Below are 20,479 nucleotides of genomic sequence, written 5' to 3'. Positions count from 1 at the left end.
TCCCTCAAGGGCACCTTTATTCCCCCAAAGGGGAATGGGAGAGCATCTCCCTCTCTCCCTCACGTGCTTTTCCCTTTACGGGCACATTTATTCTCCCACGGGAAATGGAGAATATCCCTCCTGCGCCAAGTTTTCCCCTCACGGGCGTCATTATTCCCTAGGGGGGAATGGAAGAGCATTTCCCTCCCTCACACTCTTCTCCCTCACGGGCACCTTCATTTCCCAAGAGCCTCTCCCTCTCTCCCACGCTTTTCCCCCTTACGGGCACATTAATTCTTGGGGGCCGAGTTTTCCCCTCGCGGGCACCTTTATTCCTCAAAGGAGAATGAAAAAGCATCTTCCCCCCCCACACTTTTTCCCCTCACAGGCATCTTTATCTCCTAAGGAAAATGGAGAATATCCCTCCCACGCCGAGTTTTCCCCCTCACGGGCATCTTTATTCCACAAGAGGGGAATGGAAGAGCACGCCCTCACAAGCATCTCTATTCCCTCCAAAAGGGGGATTAGAAGAGCATTATCATCTTTCAGGGGCACCTTTATTCCCAGAGTGGGGAAGGGACGAAGCGCCCATCCGCCCTCCCCCCTTGCACCGACGGCCGAGCGCTGCCCGCAGACGCAAATGGCGCGCGCGCGCCAAGCGCGAGCCCCGCAGTGGTTTTGGGCGCAGCCCCGCCCCTTTCTCACCGCGCCGCCATCCCCGAGCAGCGGCGGAGGGATACCCGGCTGCGGGCGGAAGGATCCGCATGCTGGTGTCGGTCTCTGAACGGGGAGAGCGGGAGGCAGGCAGGGAGGGAAGGAGGGGGACGAGGGAGGCGGGGGTGGCGGCGAGCGATGCGGCGCGGCCGTGCTGGCTGAGGCGAGGTTGCCCCGCAGTTCGGGAGGACGGAGGTGTGGAGCGGAGGTGGTACGGTGAGAGTGGTGGGGAGAGCGGCTGGAGAACAGCTGGGGAGGGGTCGGGGGGCGCTCCGGGAGCGGCGAAGGGAGAGCGGAGCCTGGGGGGAGCGGCCAGCGCGGGGGAAGGGCGAGGCTGCGGGGCTGGGCGGCGTGTGCCGATCCTGCCGCTCTCTGGCCTCGAAGTTCAGTGTTAAAAGGGAAGGGATAGAAAAGGGAACTGATTTAAAATAGCCCCTGATCCCTCCGGCGACATCGCGGGGGGGGGCAGCGGGGTTCTGGTGCAGTCACAGCCCGGGGGGCTTGGCTGCCAGAGGGGTGGGGGTCGCTGCTCCGCTCGCCCGGATTTGCGGCTTTTTTTGTGGGGAAGGGGCAGGATGAGCTTGCGGAGTTCGGCTGTAATTTTTCCTTCCTTTCTGAGGCGCTGGCGCTGCTGAAGCAGATTTTTTCCTTCCTTTTTTTTTAATTTTTTTTTTTTGTCTGGTGCAGAATCCCGGTAGCTAGGCTGCCTCCCTCTTTTCTTTTCCTTCCTTCCTTCCACCCCTTCGCTATGTAGGAAGGGAGAGGTATCAATGGAAAGGCTGAAATACGCGTAGATGGACTTTCAGATGCATTTTTTCTTGAATGAGGAAGAAAAATCCCGCTTGACAGTGCACTGACTTTTGTTACTGTTGCATCGCTCGGTAAAAATGGGGTTCACTCACTGCAGCTGAATCCTTGGAGCGTTCTAGAGAGTTGCTGCAGTGGAGGACTTACCTTTAATTTTTCGCATCAGAGGAGCTGCATTGATGTTAACCAGTTTTTTGTGAAATGGAGAACGAGATCTTCACACCCCTTCTGGAGCAGTTCATGTCGAGCCCTCTTGTCACCTGGGTAAGAGTACATTTTCCCCTCGCACGTTCCCTGTTTTATTTGCTCATTGTTAGAGGAGAGCCTCGAGAGGGGAGCGAGGTGGAGTTGGTGTCACGGTGCTGCTGCTGGTTCTGTTCCAGGTGAAGACATTCGGACCGCTGGCTGGAGGAAATGGGACCAACCTGGAGGAATATGTGGCGCTGGTGGATGGAGTATATCTGAACGAAGTCATGCTGCAAATGTGAGTGTGCGCGAGCGCTGCCTTGGGGTAATTTTTTGCTGGTTTATTTCTTGATTTTTTTTTTTTTTTTTTGGTTGGTTTGTTTGTTTTGTTTGTGGGTTTTTTTGGGATTTTTTTTTTTTTGCTGCCTTATGAAAAATAAGGGGAGAGAGGGGAAAAGGGTTTATTTGCCTTGGTGAATAACTTTCATTTGTGTATGACATGGTCATGTGGGGAGTTAAGAGGAGACTCTGCACAGCTGAATGTCCAAGCAATGTATTTGCAGGATGTATAGTGTGATACAGGCTGAATCATCATTGTAGAACTTATTGGAAAATGGGATGACTGTAAGTAGTTTCCCAGATTTCCACTGAGAGGCATAAAAAAGGTTCATCCTGCTGTAAGTCATGCTCTTAAAGAAAATTTTGAATAAATTTGCTTGGCTAATAAGGTTGTAATCTATATCTTGGTGCACGTGACATGCAACTTAAGGATGGCATGCAACTCACATGAGATTGTTCACTGAGCAAAAGGACTGCCCTTAAACTCCTTCCTCTTCATTCCCGTGCTTCCAAATTAGAGTGGATAGCAGTTGAACAGTAAAACTGATGTTTTAATTGTGAGTGTAGAGTGTTTACGGAGAAGAAACGTTTTTACATGGGTTTATAAACTGCTTATTGGAAACTCTGGTTGTCAGAAAAAAATCCTTTACAGTGGCTCTCTGTTAATCATGATTTTGACTGAAATGTTGCCCACTACTGTCATGCTGGAGAGTAGCACTTGTCAGGTGTCTAGTGATATAATCTTAAAAGTGTTACTAGTGCAAAAATGTCTACGTACCTTTTTTAAAATATATTTTGAGTCTCTGCAGATAAATATATTAATTTTTTGTAATGGTGTGAAAAGCTGTGGCTTATGGCTAGCTGGGTACATCCATCAGTGTGTGAGCAGCTCGTGTTGGCAGCTGTTCTCAGGAGCACTGCTCAGGGATGGGCATCCTCTTGCTCTGCTTATAGCTTTTTTTCATATTTAGTGCTTTGCAAGTTTTTACACTTGGTGTTCAGCTTGGGGAGCTAATCTGTGTCAAAAGAGCAACACTTCACCACATTTACGTGTGAATTCACAGCCTTTTGAAGCTAGTATTTTCTTTGTCACCTACTTCTGTACAGCTAAGACACCCAAGTATTCGCTTCTAATACTCACTCTGATGTTGAAAAACATGGAAAACTTGGTTTTTGGAAAAAAAAATCAGAGTGGATTCTGGAAGATTTCAATAAGAATTTTAAGTTATGCATTTCACTGAAGAATACTATTTTTATTTTACAACTTTCTTTTTTTCTTGGACTACATAAAGCAAATAGATTCTCAGCTGTGGCCATGCATTTGATATATAAAGCTTCTCTGGGATAAAAATGTTGGACAGCTGGAAGGCAAATTTAGCACTCAGACAAGGTGATTTTGAAGAATATAGTCCTGAAGTTAAACTTTTTTTCAGTCAGTTTTTAATACTGAGTACAAATTGATACCTGATGCATGTATGTGGAATGGAAAACTGTGGAGAAGGAACATTCCCATGCCTAAGGCACTGTGTGTTGAATTTGGCTGTGACTTTGTGCATCCTTGACTCATGCCATGATTACTGTACTTAGGAAGCATTGTGGGGAGTGTGCGTGTGTGTAAAAAATAACTTTTGGAGATGTAAATTAAAAAAAAATTCGTTTGATACTCAGAACAGTGAAAACTGCCTCAAACTGGAGGTGTGTGGAAAAGCATTGGTGTACAAATATAATTAATTTTAGAAATACATCACTACACTGGAAGGTCTTTGGGAACTGAGATGTATCACGGCTGTTTATTGCTTAGGATTGCCTCTTAGAACTCTATCCATGTTTTGGGAAAGTTCACTTTGTTTTGGGTTTTGTGCCAGGATTGAAATAGGGGAAAAACTGTTTCATGTTTTGAGGTGTGGTCCTGTCTGTGGTGAAGTCACTATGGAAACGTGTTAACTTTTAGTCCTGCTCACTTTGAATATCCACCTATTAAGCAAGTGTCTTCATTTGCTAAAAAACATTTCAAAGATCTGGCTCTAACTAATCATCAATACAGATTATCTCCAGTGTTTTCCATTTTTATTTCTCTTTTATTTTCCTTTAATTCGTTGCTACCATATATTGAGGAAATGTGGCAGAAAAACTTGTGTCATGTGACTTCAAAAGAAGAGTGTTTTCCTCCAGAGTGTTCGGGTTGGGGAATTGTTTTTGGTTGTTTGTTTTGTTGTTTTTTTAAAGCTCAGTCACTTCACATGAAAACTAGAGGTCTGTGGTAAGGAGCTATGGCAAGTGGGGGCTGTTAGAGGTGCTGTGGTCCTGCTGCACATTTACTTTAATATTGACTTTATTCTTGCCAAATGTTGGAAAAACAAATTCTGTGTCAATAAAAGTGAGTGTTAATATTGGATTAGGCATAGTTTGTAAACAGTTACACAGTCAAAATAAAAAAAAAAGAAAGGAGAGTGGCTTTGTTAGTTGGAGATGGTTTTTTGTTCAGTTAGAAAAGAGTTAATCCTGCCCTCCATCATCTACAAGTGAGAGTCCAGCATTTGTTTCTCCTTGTGCTTGTCTGGATCAACTTTATTTTCTACAATGATTCAGACAGGGAAGAAAGGTCAGCATTGGAATAGTTGCGGGATGCTTATGCTGGGATTTATCAGCACTGAGTTTATTAGTACCTTATCCATGAGAGAATTCATTACATTCCTTGTACATTGTTTTTACCTTTGAATGTTTCAGGACATGTGAAAATTGCACAGATTCTGCTCAGTGTCCAATTACATCTGAAGGGCTCTTCCCTGCTGGAGATGCTACAGGCCAATTTAGTCATTATTTTTATTTTTTTTTTAATTAAGGAGAGTCCCAGTGTTTATAGTATTAGCTCTTAACTTAAGAGAATGTTTCTAATTTCCTGTTTAAATTTAGGTCCTGTTCTTTAGAAGTATCTGGTTACTTACCTTCTGCTGGGATCAGTCAGTATCTGATACTTGAGGATAGAAACCCATCTGTCTTTCTAAATCTGAGCCTTTATCTTTGTGCTCTTTGATACAAAAAGGGGTCATGCTTCTTGGAAATAAATCAGCACATGAGAGATCAGTGCAGTGGTGTTCTGCCATGGCAGGGAGGTGGAGGGGCAAGCCAGGAATGCTTCATGCCTTCACTGCACCTCTGTATCATAATGTTTCTAAAATTATCTTTATAAATTGCTCATAGGCTTGAGTAGAATCTATTGTGTATGGTACTGAAATCAGTGAACCAGTGTAATTCAATGAATTAGTCACCTGTTGCACACCCAAGTACAACTGCAGTAAAATAGTACTCAGTTGTCCTGGAGATACTTTGCCCGAACCTGATTAACACCACCTCAGGGTTTTTTTTAATAGTCTTAGCCCTGTACTGTTTATAGACTCCTCTGGTGCAAAAGCATCTCAGTATTTTTACAGAAACACTTGTTTTCTGAGTGGCATTTATTTCCATTTTTGATAGGCCTTGCTCTCTGATACTTGTTAACTGAATTCCAATAGGATTGGGTAAGAAATGATGAAAGTCTTTTAGTATGAGCTGTGGTTCCCAAACTGACAAGAGTCTTGCTGATTCCTAGGCATAAGATGAGACATCTGCAAGTAGTTACAAGATGGGGGCTTTCATTGCATTTACCACCACCATTAATATTTGGTCAAGCAACAAAGACTTGAAACAGTATTTTAGCTTTAATTGTTTTATTTTACTGTGCTTTGTATTTGTGGAAATAAATCTGCTTTAAAGGAACTATGGGGACCCAGACTGTGTGCAGAGTTGGTGATGTACAGAACCAAACTCTGGAACTGAATTCATTTAATCCACTGTCTGGAAAACCTGGCTGCTTTCATCCCAGTGTGCTGTTTATAACTTTGGTTTTAATTACATAAGTTAAGTGATACTTTCCATATCAGTCTTTGCATGCAGACATGCTGAAAACTACTTCAAAGATGAAGTCTTTTATTCTTCTCCTGGGTTTTTCCCCTTTTACCATTCTCCCCCTGTGTTTTGCTGACTGAAGCCACTTGCAGGCCTTTCACACCATCAGATTTTCCAGGTGGACTGGCTGCCTGTTTCTTCCTACCACGCTGGTGGTGTGTGCCTAGAATGTGGACAGCTTCCTTGGCTGCTGTTCTGAGCTCTCAGCCTTCAGTTGTGTGCTTTTTACTGAGCAGTTGAGCCTGCCAGCCCATACTTCTGGCTTTCCTATATCTTCTTTCCCTGAAAACTGGACTCTGTCTGCAGTGCTGGAGCCAGCTGCCTGGCTCTGTGAAAGAGTGCAGCAACAGCCACTCAATCCAGTTAACTCCTTCTTGGGCAGACCAAGGTGGGAGAGGCAGCTTCAGCCAGGCTCTGGCTGGGTGGGGAAATGGAAAAGAGTTTTGCGGAAAAGGAAATCCATGACTTTAGCAGCAGAAGTAGGAACACATGTTTTAGAGAAAAGGTCAGATATTATTAAGTCCACAGATATTATTAAGTCAGATATTACTAAGTCCACACCTTCATCACTTCGTGGTATAGATTCACACTTCCCAGATGTGTTCTGTCAGTATTTCAACAGGTGCAAGGTGTCACTTGGGCTTTGTGAGAGTTGTTGCTCCCAAGAGTAGTTCTGCAGCAGCAGGGCTGAGATTTTTCTTCAGGAAAGCTGAATTTGTAACAGTCACTTTTTTTTTGTAAAGAAGCAAATTCTTTAATAAGTGGTCCAGCACAGTGTGCACCAGGACTGTTGGAATTAAACCCTTTTGATTAGAGAAAAGGAAAGCAGTGTAATGATGAATAATTGTACACCATTGGCCTGCAGTGAGCTCTTAATTGGGCAGGTGGGGTGGACACAGGCTGATACGTCTACTTGTGAAGTGCTTGGGTTTTTGATAAAGGGGAAAAATGCATTGGTTGATCAAGCTTTAATTGCTTGATCTTGTCTCTGTTTTACTAGTTTTTGTTATGTTTTTGTACCCTTTTCCACAGCTGATGTCCCCTTCATCCTGGCTACACTGATACATTTCTGAGCAGGAAACTGCTCTGCAGTTCACTCTTGTTCCTTGCAAAATTCTGAACATCAAGAATGAAATTATCTAACCTTCTTTTACACGTACACATCCACTTTTTTCTCTCTCCTTCATGTGCTATCTTGGTTATCTTTCTTTGACTCTGTCTCCTTATTTCTTCTGGTAGCCTGCTACTAACCCCATCCTTGCTCTAGGCTACTACCTTGGGCCAGGGAATAAAAATTTAATTAAAAACTAGTTGTTAATACATACAGAGGTTTCTGTTAAGCCTGTCAATTTGTTCCATAAATAGTCATCTTAGGTCTAATATTAAAATAACTTGTCTCAGCAGTGAAAGCATTTTGGCAAGGAAGGAACATAGATTCACTATGGCTTTGCAGTTTCTTTTTCAGAGAATTTTGCATTTGATGTTCTTCATGCTGTTTCAAAGCACTCTATGAGAATAACAGCAGCAGTAAAATCCAGAGTTTGAAGTTGGCTACAGATGCCTGGCTGATCAGCTTGAACCCTTCAGTGGCAAGGCTGTGCTGCTTCAGATTTCAGTGGCTGGTCTGGGCATTTCTCCACCACAACCTTTGCAAAGTATTGCTGTGCTCTGATCTTTCTTTTAAAAACTAACCTAATTGACTGAATTTGGGTGTTAAATCAAGCTCATCCTACGTCATATTGGAGATTTAATTCTAGATTTTCCTCATTTGTTCTTCTGTTAGGAAGGGACTTCTGAGTTTTCTGTTTGTTCATATGTTCCTCTTATTTTTGATTCCTTTTTTTTTTCTCTCTAAGCTAAACAGCAATTTGTTGCCTTCCTTGTCTTTCATAATGCACTATTTTCCCTAGGTAGCAATTACTTAGGGATCAAGACATTTTTCCAAAGTTCTGCTTTGTTAGAGCACATGACTTCAGTGGTCAAAGATTCTTTGGGAATAGCTGTGTGAGAGTCTCTGTGTATGTTTACTTTGTTTTAGAGTCCAGTCTTTTTCCTGAAGATGCTCCAGAGGCAGTTGTTTTTGAGGACTGTTTGCAAAATGCCTCCCTTTCCTTTCATGGGATTAATTGATTCCAAGGCTTTGAATTGAAGCCAGGCTACTGCTTGACCCAAGCAAGAATTGTCTGGTGTTGTATTTTTGGATGGGAAAATGTAAGGGATGAACACATAACTGGTGCCTGTTGTATTCCTGGCCATTGGATGAATCTTCACACATTTAGAGACACTCCACTACTTGCTTCATTTCCTATAGTGACAGAAGACCATCCACTTAGGTTTATTACAGAATTTTATCTTGGTTTAAGCTTCAGGGGAATATTTGCTCTAGTTTTTCTTCTGTGTGATATCTTTGTTTTTCTTAAATAAGCCACTGAGCAAAATGTGTCTGCTGAAATTTCCTGGTAGCTTGGGAATGCACTTGCTGTGTATTTGGAGTATTGTGTGTGCTGGGCAAAACCAGAATACAGATATTAGGAAACATGAGAGAATGCAGACAATGTCACATTGTCACTAGTCTAAAAACGGGTGTAGAGAAAGATGAAAATATGCATTTCATTATTAATAATTTACTTGTAGAGGGTATATTTCCCTCCATAAGAAAGGAAATTACCTGCAGTCGAAGTGTTTCAACCAAAAGTATTTTGTGGAAATCTGTTGGTGCTCTTTTTACAGCTGAAGATCTTTCTAGTCAATAAAACGGCAATATTTGTGTTGCTTTGGTGCCATCTCACTTGGCTGATCACACATCAGTATTTCCTGTAGTTCTTAATGCTGAGAACTGAGGTGTTTATCTGTGGTCAGACTATTGTAACTCTGAAGCAAGAACTGATTTCCTTTTTTTGAGAATTTGTAACTCCAGCCAAGTTTAAAATCAAGAGTGAAATGAGTGAACATTTTTCCAAATATTTCAAAGGAGAAATAATTTTTGGTAGTGCTCTGATTATCAAATAAAGCAAAAGTACATGCTGTTGTGGTGCTGTTACTTAGGACAGAAGAAAAAAATTTGTGCTTAAAAGCTCCTCTTAAACGTTTTTTTTTTTAAAGCTTAAATAATGAAGACTGCATAAATGTATATTGTTTTTAAATTCTACATGGTAGTTTCCCCTTATATTGATATTTTAAATGTCTTAGAAGGCATGTTAGCTCTACAAATGTAATTTGCTCAGGGCAATAAGTGTTTATTTTCTTCCCTTTTGTACTGTTGGCTGCTTCCTGGCAGTGATGACAACTTTCTGGCCCTATTCTTCTTCTTTCAGTAACTTGATGTTTCTTCCAGACTAATACCTGCATGTTTGCAGGTATTTTTGGGCTTTTTTTTTTTTTTGGATTGCAGGTTTCCCAAGGTGCACTGTGAAACCATTTCCTGACTGCAGTGCCCTGCAGTGTTTGGTACCAAGTCATGCTGCACCTTGTAATGCAGATCTGGCAGTGCTTTTGTGTAAAGCTGATGTTGCTGTTGTCCCAGGATTGCTGAGGGTGGCAATGTTTGCAGCCTTCTGGTGAGCAGTCACTTCCAGGAGATCGTCACAAAGTCAAGTAGTTCTCAACTGCTCTGTTAATTGGTACTGAACTGAATGGGTCTTGAAAATTTGGACCCATTTCAGAAGTAAAAAATGTTGGCTCTGAGAGGGGAAAATAGCAAGCAGTTGCTATAAGAAGTAGTAGTTGCTTGAAGTAGAAGTCAGAAATTCAGACTTCACGATCCTCAGTATTTTACTTCTGTGGCATGTCCATTCTCTTGCTTTCCTCTCCTTTGGCCTGTACACTCTTGCATCCATGGGCACTTTTTGGGTTTAGTTTAATTTGGAAAACTGTGTGGTGCAAGTACTACAGCAGTTCGATTCTCCCTTTTCAAGTGATATTTCCTGCTAAACTGTCTGTAGTTAAACTCTCCAAAACCAACCAAGCAAACCAACAAGATGTCCTTTGACCGTTACTTAGATTTGTTGGGGTGTCTTTGTCAGACTTTCTGGTTCTCGTGTGTTTTTCCTCAGTAAGAAAAATTTGTTGATGTTTCTTCTAGGAATTCTCAAATTTTTAATACCTAGGTGTGTTTGTGTGTTAAGTGTTCTGTGCTGCTCTGAATCCTATAGATTTTCCTTTCTGTGAATGACACTTGTTAATTTGGTGGCACACAGATAACCTTTTGCCAGCTGTGGAGCAGAGGCTGCTCCACATTCATTGAATTGTTGTGGGGAGCTCACCCAGCTTTCTTGGTGCAGTCAGCAAATGACTCACTAGGTTCAATTTTTGGCAGAAAGCTTTATTTTTTTAATATATTGTATTTTTTTTATATCACACTTTTTAGTGTGATAGGAAAAGAATAGTCAAGGTCAAGGTGAAACAACAGTAATTAAGTTATTTCATACCATTTGATAGTAAGGACAGTGGTTGCTCTATAAACTTGGAAATTAAGGGGTTTGGGGGGGTTTTTGGCCTTTTCCACAAGAGTGGGCTTAGTCAACGACAGGGGAACTGCTTTATCTCCTTTCTTGTTTTCTAATACATTTAACTCACCTGCATACATCTTCCTTACTGCAGTTAGGGAAAAGAGAACAAAAATGAATCGGGGCTGTTCGGGACTTTGTGTTTTTATTTTTAAACCCTGGGAGGAAGAAATGAAAGATCAGTCAGCAGACCTGTTGAATGAGCTATGGTTTTGCCTGGCTGGTGGCACATTCCCATGTAAACCTGGGAATGTGGGGATGTGAAGGGATGCCTCTTCCTACAGAGGTTGTGATGTGCTGCAGGTCCCCATCCGTGGAGCAGGGTGACACAGGGGCAGGACACAGCTCTTCCAGCACCCTGCAGCGTTGAGAACGTGCAGCTCCTGTGCTGGCAGTGCCCTGGGACCAGTTGAGCTGCTCAGATGCTGAGCTGAGGCTGGCACAGGGAAGCTGTCTGCGTCTGCTCAGTATCCACGGAAATGTTCTTGGCAGTGCTCCCTGGGATCCCACCAGGCACTCTGGGTTAGGCCAGTTGGTTGTGGTTTGGTTGTTTTTTATCTCTAAGTAGCATAGGGATTCAGTCTCCTAGAAGTTTATGATGCTGGATATAATCCTGGGAAGTGGGGTTTTGTGCAAGAGCCAAAAGACTTTTGGTGTTAGGCCTGCTTCCCAAAGCTCACATGATCACGAGGCAGAAAATGTTGGGTGCAGCTGTTGAACACACAGACAGTCCATGCTAAGTGCAGACTTAGCAGGGTGTCTTGAAAATGAGGTATTAATACTGGTTTTGTGGCAAAGGGTATCTCAGTGCTTGGGTTGTCTTCAGATGTTTGAGCAGATACCTGCTGAACTATGTGGCCATTTCAGCTGTACACTGGTGGACTTGAGGGTAGAAATACAGGTGTTGTCCAACCTAGATTGTCAAATGTTTAAGCAGTTTGAAGATTCACCAATTTTTCTCAGGTTTTGTTTTGACTTTATAATTGCTTTGTCAATAAAAGGGCACCATTGGACTAAATCTCTTTGTAAAACACATTTTGAGCATGCTTATTAGTAAATAATGAAGATGGTGCTTTATTAGTTGAAGTCTATCCCAAAATTCTGTTATCAGTAATTACTGAAATATTTGGCAGATACCAAGAGTGAACCCCTGCATTCCAGTTAAAAGGACTTTGTAGAAAATAAATTTTATTAGGCATGCAGCATTGATTTGTACAAGTGAATGCTGTGCTGCTGTAAGCTAAAGCACAGGGTAGTATTTCACTGAACTCACCGAATACATTCAAACAATGGTATATTTCAAATTAGGGAGTGTTATGATACCAGACTTAATGATTAAGTACCATCAAGGAACAGATGGTAAGGGAGGACACAACTGGTTTTCAGTCTGCATAGATTTAAGCATGAGGCCATTAAGGTATCACATTCCCATTTCTGATAGATTTTGGTCAATGAAAAATTAAAGACACATAATCCCTGATTATATGAAGTCTCAATTTGTGATTCATGACACTGGTAGTATTTCAAAATCACTGAAGTTCTCTCTGTAATCAGGAGTTTTAAACTAATACATTATTGGGATAGATGCTCCTGTCTGGTTTTATTGCAATTGAAATTAATGTATCTTGTCATAAGTAGGTTGCTTTTAAATGTAAAATTGCTTAAGGGTATCTTTTACTGCTCTGCTTCGTATCGACTTCTAGACAGATTTGCCCTATTTTGCTGGGCTGTTTGCCACTGAAGCAGCTCAGTATCCCCACCTCATAAAAAGAGCACTTCAAAGCATGGATGGTCTTAAAAATGTTTCTAGTAGCCACCAGAACCTTAGGGTTTTAAAAAGCTGCTTTTTAAAGCTGTGTCTTGAACTGGTTCAAAAATCGACCTTTTTACCCTCAAAATTATTGAGTTTGCATCCTGTGTTTCCAGAAGTTTATTTCAGTGTCACTGGGCCTAATGAATTCTAATAAACAGAATTGTTTTGCATTAACAAAAATGTAATCATTATAAACATTTTAGTGGTCGTAAAATTCAACAATTGAACATATGGGTCCAACTACTTCATTAAAATATTTGATAAATTAATTTTCAAGAACTGTAGATGAGTTTAAAGATGCTCTTAGAATGTTTTGGCAGTTCAAGTTTAGGATTTTATCTTTCTGTATGAAGAATAGTTGCATGTCAGACTTCATGCTTACTGAAAAAATATTAGTATGCCATGACTTGGACCAGCCTGGAAAACTTCTAGTTCTACAAACAACATAAAATGGAAATGTGTAGCCAACATCCCTGCTATATTATTTCCTCTTTGAGAGGGACAAATTAAGACATCAACACCAAAATGATGAACTATAGTGACTAAATAAATAATATTTAAAATGCCTTTTAGTGCATTTGAGAAAATAAGACCTGCTTATAAGTATTGGAAGTGAAAGTGTGTTTAGTTATTTTTTTAAAAATAAGGAATCTCCTGTTCAAGAACCTAATCATGGTCCTTTCACAGCAGTGGTGTGAGGAGGGATTTGTCAGGTCTGTGCTTGGCTGTTCCATACCCAAACCTGACAGCTGTAACACAATCTGAAAGGTAGAAATAAATCAGTGACTGAAGATTAGGGAGCTGGGCTAAACACCAGTACAGAGGTCACTTGGCAAAAGAATCCCTGGTTTTCAATGTTTGTTTTCATTTTAGTAGGTAGCCTATAGACAGTCTCTGTTTATGATCATTTAATGACATAATGTGGTTAGAAAGATCTCAGTTACTGTAGCACAGAGGTGAAGTCCTGTTTGCACTGGATGGTGCTTAGAACAGGATTTCACTCTGGGAAGAAGTGGAAACAATTCTCTGTCCAAGTCACTCATCCTAGTCATGGCTAACATGTATTAATTGAGAGTGTCAAAGACAACTGACTTCCTGTGGTTGAAGAATAATGAGCCAAGAGAACATTCATTATCAAAAAAAACAGAAAAAGGAATCTGCTATCAAAAGTGAGTTATTGAGGGTACATGTTTAATTAAACTAAAAATAGTTGGTAGAGATAGTAGTGTTAGTACTGATATCTCACTACCATGCTTTTATTGAACCTTAATAAACAGTGGGTTAAACTTCTTTTTACCACTGCCTACTTTTAAGTTCTGCTGCAAAATGTTAGGGGAACTTGGAGTTTGGGGTTTCTGTTAGACCCTTTGCTGTAATCTTCTGGGAAAGTTTAAAATTATTAAAATAAATATTTTCTGTGCACAAGGTTGTCCAAAGGCTCACATTCTGATTTTAACTGCTGATTATCTGCTCTAGCAGAGCATCTTGAAACTGGACAGTGGCTTTTCCAAGTGGTAAAAATATGTTTCAGAGCATATCTGTGGCCCAAGCTTTCCCAGCAAAAGTTCACAATCTCAGTAACCTGCTTCCTGCAATTTCAGCCAATGATAAAAAGCCAAACTAAAACAAAACAAAAACAACCTCCCCAACTTTCTGTTTTAAGCTACAGGAATGAATAATTTTGGCACTAAGCAGGTCAGTTTGTCGTAGAGGCAGGTGAGGTTGTTAAAGCAGCCCAAACTTCCATGCTGGCTGGGCTGATCCCCTGGTGTCATGAAGATCCAGTGCTATCCAAATGTTGAAGATTTGTTCAGCCAGGTTCAATCTCAGTATCCTAATGCAGCTTTGGAAATGAGAAAATGGAAAGCCTGAGCTTTTATGATGTTTGTGTTTTGAGTTCTGGTTGCACACTAATTTTGGTGCAGATGCTAAAATAAGAGCTGGTACAATATCCAGGAAACCCCTGTGCTCTGTTTTGAGTGCTCTAAAGGGAGAGACATCTGAAATGGGTGGCTGTAGAAATGCTGCTGAAGATGATGAAAAAGCCCAGAGATAATCCCATGGTCATTAAGATTAAAGATGAAGATTAAGGGCTCAAATCGGCCTTTTGGAGATATGTATGTAGAAATAGGAGATTTCAGCTGATCTCTGTAGGTCAGCAGGATTTATTGTGGATTTTCTCTTCTGATTTTAACAAATTTGAATGAATTCAATGTGGAAAGGAGTCCAGTTCTGCAATTGTGCATCTGCAAAGCATAATTATTTTTAGCCCAGTTGGTTGCTTTTAAAGCTACATGTTGGCTGAACTAATAAACCCAAGGTCACATCTTAGTCATGTGGTTTGGCTAATATTTTCTAAAATGTATTTTAATTGTTAGTAATATTTTTAGGAACGTGGTGATGAGCATTTAGGAATGAGGCAATTACCCCTGTCCTAATTTTCCTAGATTTATAATAATTAATACAGAAAGAAGTTATTGTGCCTACTACTCTTCTTTTAAAAATGTCTGTATTGGAGGTGCATTTTTTCGTATGACCTGACTTCCTTTCCCAGCAGTGTTTTTTTTTTCTCTTATTTCTATTTGTGCTTACAAGCTGGGAAATGCTGGTAGCAGTAAACTGAAGAAAAGACATAAATATATCTTTCGAAAAAAATCTAATATGCTAAAAGTTAAGCAAGCTGTAAAAGGCAAATAAAGTTTGTGTAGCTAACATATATAAATGAAAAATAATTTTTGTATAGAGAGTATGTGAAGCTGCCAATCAAAGGGACAAATTGCATCAGAGGAAGTCATGATAACACAATGTTCAGGTCATTTTTGTTTCATAGCAAATGACTTCTCTTTGTGCATTTGATTCTGACTCTAATCCTTTGCCTGTGTGTGAGTTACTGAATTCCATTATTTTTGCACATTACTAGGATCATTCTCCATTGCCATAGTATTTTTTGAAGGATGTTTTTTGGTTTTGTTTTTTTTTTCCCTCCCAAAGTTTGCCAGTGGCCATTCTGGAAAGTGTATTCTGTATTCCATTGTTTATATCATTAATGACAATGTAGAATGAAACCAGAGCCAGCGGACGCATATCCCTGCAGGGAGCCCTGGTTTGACAGGGGAAAGTTGATAGTTTGCTTTTTAAGTGCAGCATCCCAGCCAGCTCTCATTTGTCTGATAATAATAATAAACAAGACAATAATACCATTAAATATCAAAAGCTGCATTGTGCAACTGTATCAAGAATCTGTAAAAGTGAGAAATTTCACATAACCCATCCCTTAGGAATTTTTTAAACATTTCAGAGAGTGTCATGGGAGAGTGCTGTGATTCTGCATGGTTTTCCATGAGAAATCCCAGTGAATGAATGGTTGTCATGCTATCCTGTGTGTATTAGGAGGTATTAGAAAAGGGTGACTCATCTGCATTTCCTCAGATCCTTCCTGCTTTGTGAAGGAAAAAGTGATTGATTTCTTCCCTGAAGCAAAGACAAACCAGAGAAAAATCTGGTAGTATATGATATTACATGACAAAAAACTCCAATTAATAATCCCTTTGTTGACACATTTTAACAACCTGTAAATATATTTAAAAATCTGTAAATACATTTATATTTATAGTTTAGTGTGTGTTAGCATGGTGTGTTTCATATTCATCATCATTCTAGAAGTTAAAAAATTACATTTTGTTCCTCATGGTAGCGACATACCAACATATAGCCACAAGAACTTTCCTATTAGACCCATTTCTTGGGAATTGTGGGTGCTCCCAGTTTCAGGCTGCATTGATGGAAAACAAGAATGTGGAGCTGGCTGGCTGTGTCAGAGACACATTTCAAGCTCTTTTCATCTTCCACAACTCCTTATTGATTTGTGGAGAGGAAAACAAAGCATGGTAATCAAGAAAAGGAATGGCTGTGCTGGCACATTTGCTTTATAGAGAAAGCTTTAAAGATTAACATTCAACATGTTTAATTTGTTCTTTTTTTCTTTTCGCAGCAATCCAAAGTCTGCTAATCAGAGGATAAACAAAAAAGTCAACAATGATGCATCATTAAGAATTCAAAATTTGTCTGTTTTGGTGAAACAAATAAAAACTTACTATCAGGTCAGTAATTGTTTGTTGTGTTATGTTTTACCTGGTATTTCTAAATTTTGTTCTATAATTATGGCTTTAAGGTTAACAGGAATAAGATCAACAAGAGATAGGTGGATGGATGATTGTTTAGATATCTGGTCAATTTTTTTATCACTATTTACAGGTATAAAGGTGGTGTGGACAGTTTTCTATGAATGATCATCTGTTTATAGAATAGATAGTCTGTGAGTTCTGTTACTCCTGTGGTGCATTCAGTATTATTGATTGCTATTTTCTGAGTTGAAGCAAGTTTTGTGCCACTGAGAGAGATTATTACATGTGCATTCAGTCTTGTGAATGGAATTTTTGTTAGAAAAACATGATGAAATTTACTGGGCTTAGAATTACTTTTGGAATTTGTAATAAATTCAGTGAGGATCTAAGTCAGGGCGGTGAGAGAAGTTCTGAACTGAAGTTTGGTGCAGTAGTAGGAGCTGGTCCTGTGCCTGCTGATTGCTGAGCTGGATGGGTTGTTGTACATATGGCTACAGCACAGGTGGGCAGTGCAGCTGTCACCAGTGTCCCTTCCTTGTGGCTTTTAGTGCCCTTCCACACTCCTTCCTGCCAGGAAAGCCCAGACCTGGGAGAAAACCATTGCTCTGCCTCTCCCCATACCTCCTGGCCAGCCTGTGCTGGAATCTGCTGTTCCTGCTGTGCTCAGACATAGCATGTCCTTCCCAAAACTCCTAGTGCAGTGAGAATTCCTAGTTGTCACTGCCCTGACCTGCCACAGAACCTTTTCCCAGTGCTTCCCACCCTTCTCTCCTTGGGAGCCCCTGCACATGGATATATGTGCAGCCTGCTAGGGACCATATGGTTTTCCTTTTCCTAATGGAAGTTGTTTTCCACCAGGCATTTAGTGTTCCACAACTGGTGCAACAGAAGGCACAAGCACTGACAGGATTGATCTTTATTGGCACACAAAGCATTTGCTGTCTTGCACTGACCTCATGGTATCACCAGTCCAAGTGCTGCAGTACCAGGCAGAATTGCTGGCATTTTAGGTACAGGACTGTGGATGTTACTCCAAACCTTTGTGATAGAAATAAGTTTGCTAGATTTTTTTAAAAGTAAAAAAAAAAAAACAACCTCTTTTTGAAGAAATAGTAAAATCAATCACCATGCCTTTAATTGTCTAAGCTATACTAAACTGCCCTTTTAACTGTTTTATGTACTTTTCTCCCTTTTCCCTCCAAAATCTTTCAGGGTTTTGGTCACCATGCAAACATTGAAGGGCTGGTGTTTCTAGCAGGAGTAAAGGCGTTTACTCTCCAAACTGGAGAGCTCCTTTTAATCTAAAATTGCTTTTTCTTTGTGTAGATATTAATTCCCTGCAGCGCCTGCAGGGAGGTTTGTCCTTTGTGAAGTAGTTGAAGTAGGTAGTTGAAGTGTTAAAGGATGGGCTGTTTTACAGAGGGGTCAGTTGAGTTCCTGTCACCTGCGAAATTCCCCAGGGCAGGAAAGCTGGGGCTTGATGGATGCCTTGGAATCAAATTGAGAGACCTCCCTTATCCTGGGGTGAGGCAGGAGCCTCACAGCCCAGTGCTGCTGAAGGCTGAGTGTGCAGGCACCATGCCTGGGGATGTTTTCTGGGGATGCCTGGGATCCCAGGGGAGGGAACAGGAGAGCACTCAGGGTACCTAGAAAAGATTGTATTGGGTGTTGTAATCAGACATTGATTAATGTGGGAATTTGGAACCTTTAGCATTTTGTTAACCTAACTCTTTAACACTTCTCATTGTGAGCTTGTCCATGCTGGTTTGTTCCACGTGATTTTAGAACATCTGTGGAAAACCTTCTCTCAGTTTAGTGAAAAAATCACAGCAGTGCTGTGGATGTGCTTGTCAAAAAACCTGCACTGGTACAGGTTATAACATATAACATTAATATAACATTCAAAATTAAAGTGTTGCGTTAGATTGGTCAGGGTTGTGTTTTGTGGGGTTTTTTTGTTTGTTTGTTTGTTTTTTGTTTTGTTTTGTTGTTGTTCTTGTTGTTGTTGTTCCTGCATGTTCTTTGTCAGTTACAGTTCTGGTCCTCAACCAGTAATTTGAGTGTGCACATTTTTTGGCAGTGTATGAGTGTGGAACTTTTCTCAGCAGTTAGTTCAAGACAAGTGATTCTAAATTTTTGGTGGGCTTAAGAGGTTTAATCCAGTGACTGTCCATGACTCTCAGCAGATTTGACTGAGGACGTGAAAATCTTCAGTGAAATAAACTCTAGGAATAAACTCAAGGAACTGTAAAAGTTAATGCAAGCAAAGCCAGTGCTGAGGTTAACACCAAGTGTCGAAGGTGTCAACATCTCTGAAGCAAGGCAGAGGTGTTGTAAGGAAACAGGTGATCACGTCCATTCAGCATACACATTTTGGTTATGTTGCTCATAACTCTGCTTTGATACATGATTGGCTTTATTAAAGCATCATGGAATTATTTGAGATACAAAAATAAACACCACCAAAAACCATTCTAAAAATATGTGATTTTCTTTCATAGTAGCTGTCAGTACTCATTAAATTAACTCTATTTTATCTGTTTTATATTGATTTTAAAACATCCTGTGGTGCTCTGTGTGTCTTATTTTTATTTGAAAATTGTCTTCATCAAAGTCTGAGAAGTACAGGTGTCACAGCTGGTTGAATCTCATGATATTTGAGGGGGTCAAAGCTGTTTTCTCCTTCCTAATAATCTGCCTTAGGCGTGTCCAGAGGGAGTGTATATTTTTCAGTCTACTATTAATCAATTCTGGTATCATTTTGATGTTGTGTATTAACTGGTGGGAGCTTTCAAGTATAGCTGTAGCTAATAATTTCTACAAAGAAATACTATGTTGTTTTTTCAATTTGACCTAAAGCAAGTGGACTTGTTAGGTTGTTGCTTACAGTGTGACACCTGATATGTGCCTTGGGCTCTTGTGGAATATGTTGCTTTTGAGTAGGAGCATTTTATATAGTAATAGATCTATCACTGTGGAAAAACAGCCTGACAATAGGATGGCATCTGCTGGGAATAAACATCTGGGAACAGGAGAAAGACTGTTCTGCTTCAGGAGAATTAGGATCTGTCTAGACTGGGGATTTGACCTGATTACAGCCATTACAGGAGCTCCACTGATGGAATCCATGGAACAGAGAGGCAGAGCTGCTGCCTGATGTGTGCCACTTCCAAGCTAAAATTCCATGTGATTGTGCAGACAGGAATTTACACCTTTATATTCACAGCTTGCCCAGTGTCACCACAGCAAAAATCCCTGGGATTTTCACATCCACGAGTTTGGTGAGGCCAAAGAAACCATAAAGTAAAGGAAATTGCAGTAGAAATTTGCCTTAGAGCCAATAAAATAAATATGTACCAATAAGTCAGGGAAACATGAACATAATAAATTTCAAGAATTTTTGCTGCATTCTGAGACTCGGGACCTCTTTGGCTTAAGATCCCTAAGCCAGCTCATTGCCACAAGAGGATTTTGCTGTGTGAGATGATTGTGCAAACCAGTAAAACAAAGCTTCTGTAGAAATAACTGACATTTGTAAGGTTTTTTTTTAATTAGAATGCAAATAATTAGGTATTGTATGAAATGTATGCATGAAGTCCTAAAAAATGTTAAAAGTGTTTAATTGATACTGATTTCTCTTTATTGGCTGTTGATATTTGATGTTTGCTTTCATTCGGTACATGTGATGTAAATAGTGTTTTAATTAACTTTTATAGGAGACTTTGCAGCAGTTGATCATGATGTCTTTGCCAAATGTGCTAATAATTGGCAAAAATCCTTTTTCTGGTAAGTTTACTTTTGGCTAAGATAAAAATGTATACTGGTGTGATAATTTATATTCTTTCACTGGAAATAAAACTCCTATAGGGTCGAGCCTTTCAACAGAAGATTGTGTAAATACTTTATCAAATAAGCAGTTTATTAATGATGAGTAATGATGTAATAATGATTTTCTTTGTCCACACAAAGGGTCCACACTCTAAAAAATGTGTTCTGTCCCAGCCTCAGCCCTGGCTCTCCCTAGGATTTGTACTGAGTGCATTTCCCAGTGACTGGTGAACCACTGA

At 40.3% G+C, this 20,479-nt stretch overlaps 1 protein-coding gene across 4 annotated transcripts in view; it reads left to right on the top strand.

Moving 5' to 3' along the window:
* Nucleotides 1-900: 900 nt before the first annotated feature.
* The window catches only part of CCDC88A (coiled-coil domain containing 88A), a 61,286-nt gene continuing 41,707 nt past the window's right edge, over nt 901-20,479 (top strand). For all 4 annotated transcript variants that reach the window (XM_062489414.1, XM_062489412.1, XM_062489413.1 and 1 more), the window contains exons 1-4: nt 901-1,764; nt 1,884-1,984; nt 16,280-16,388; nt 20,129-20,198. In XM_062489414.1, coding sequence (XP_062345398.1) covers nt 1,702-1,764; nt 1,884-1,984; nt 16,280-16,388; nt 20,129-20,198 — 343 coding nt within the window. In that variant the 5' untranslated portion in view covers nt 901-1,701. The remainder of the gene's footprint in view (nt 1,765-1,883; nt 1,985-16,279; nt 16,389-20,128; nt 20,199-20,479) is intronic.

The sequence above is a fragment of the Cinclus cinclus genome, chromosome 3, assembly GCF_963662255.1.
Source record: "Cinclus cinclus chromosome 3, bCinCin1.1, whole genome shotgun sequence".
NCBI lineage: Eukaryota > Metazoa > Chordata > Aves > Passeriformes > Cinclidae > Cinclus > Cinclus cinclus.
The sequence above is the reverse complement of the archived record's forward strand: the minus strand, read 5'-3'. Positions and strand labels throughout refer to the sequence as shown.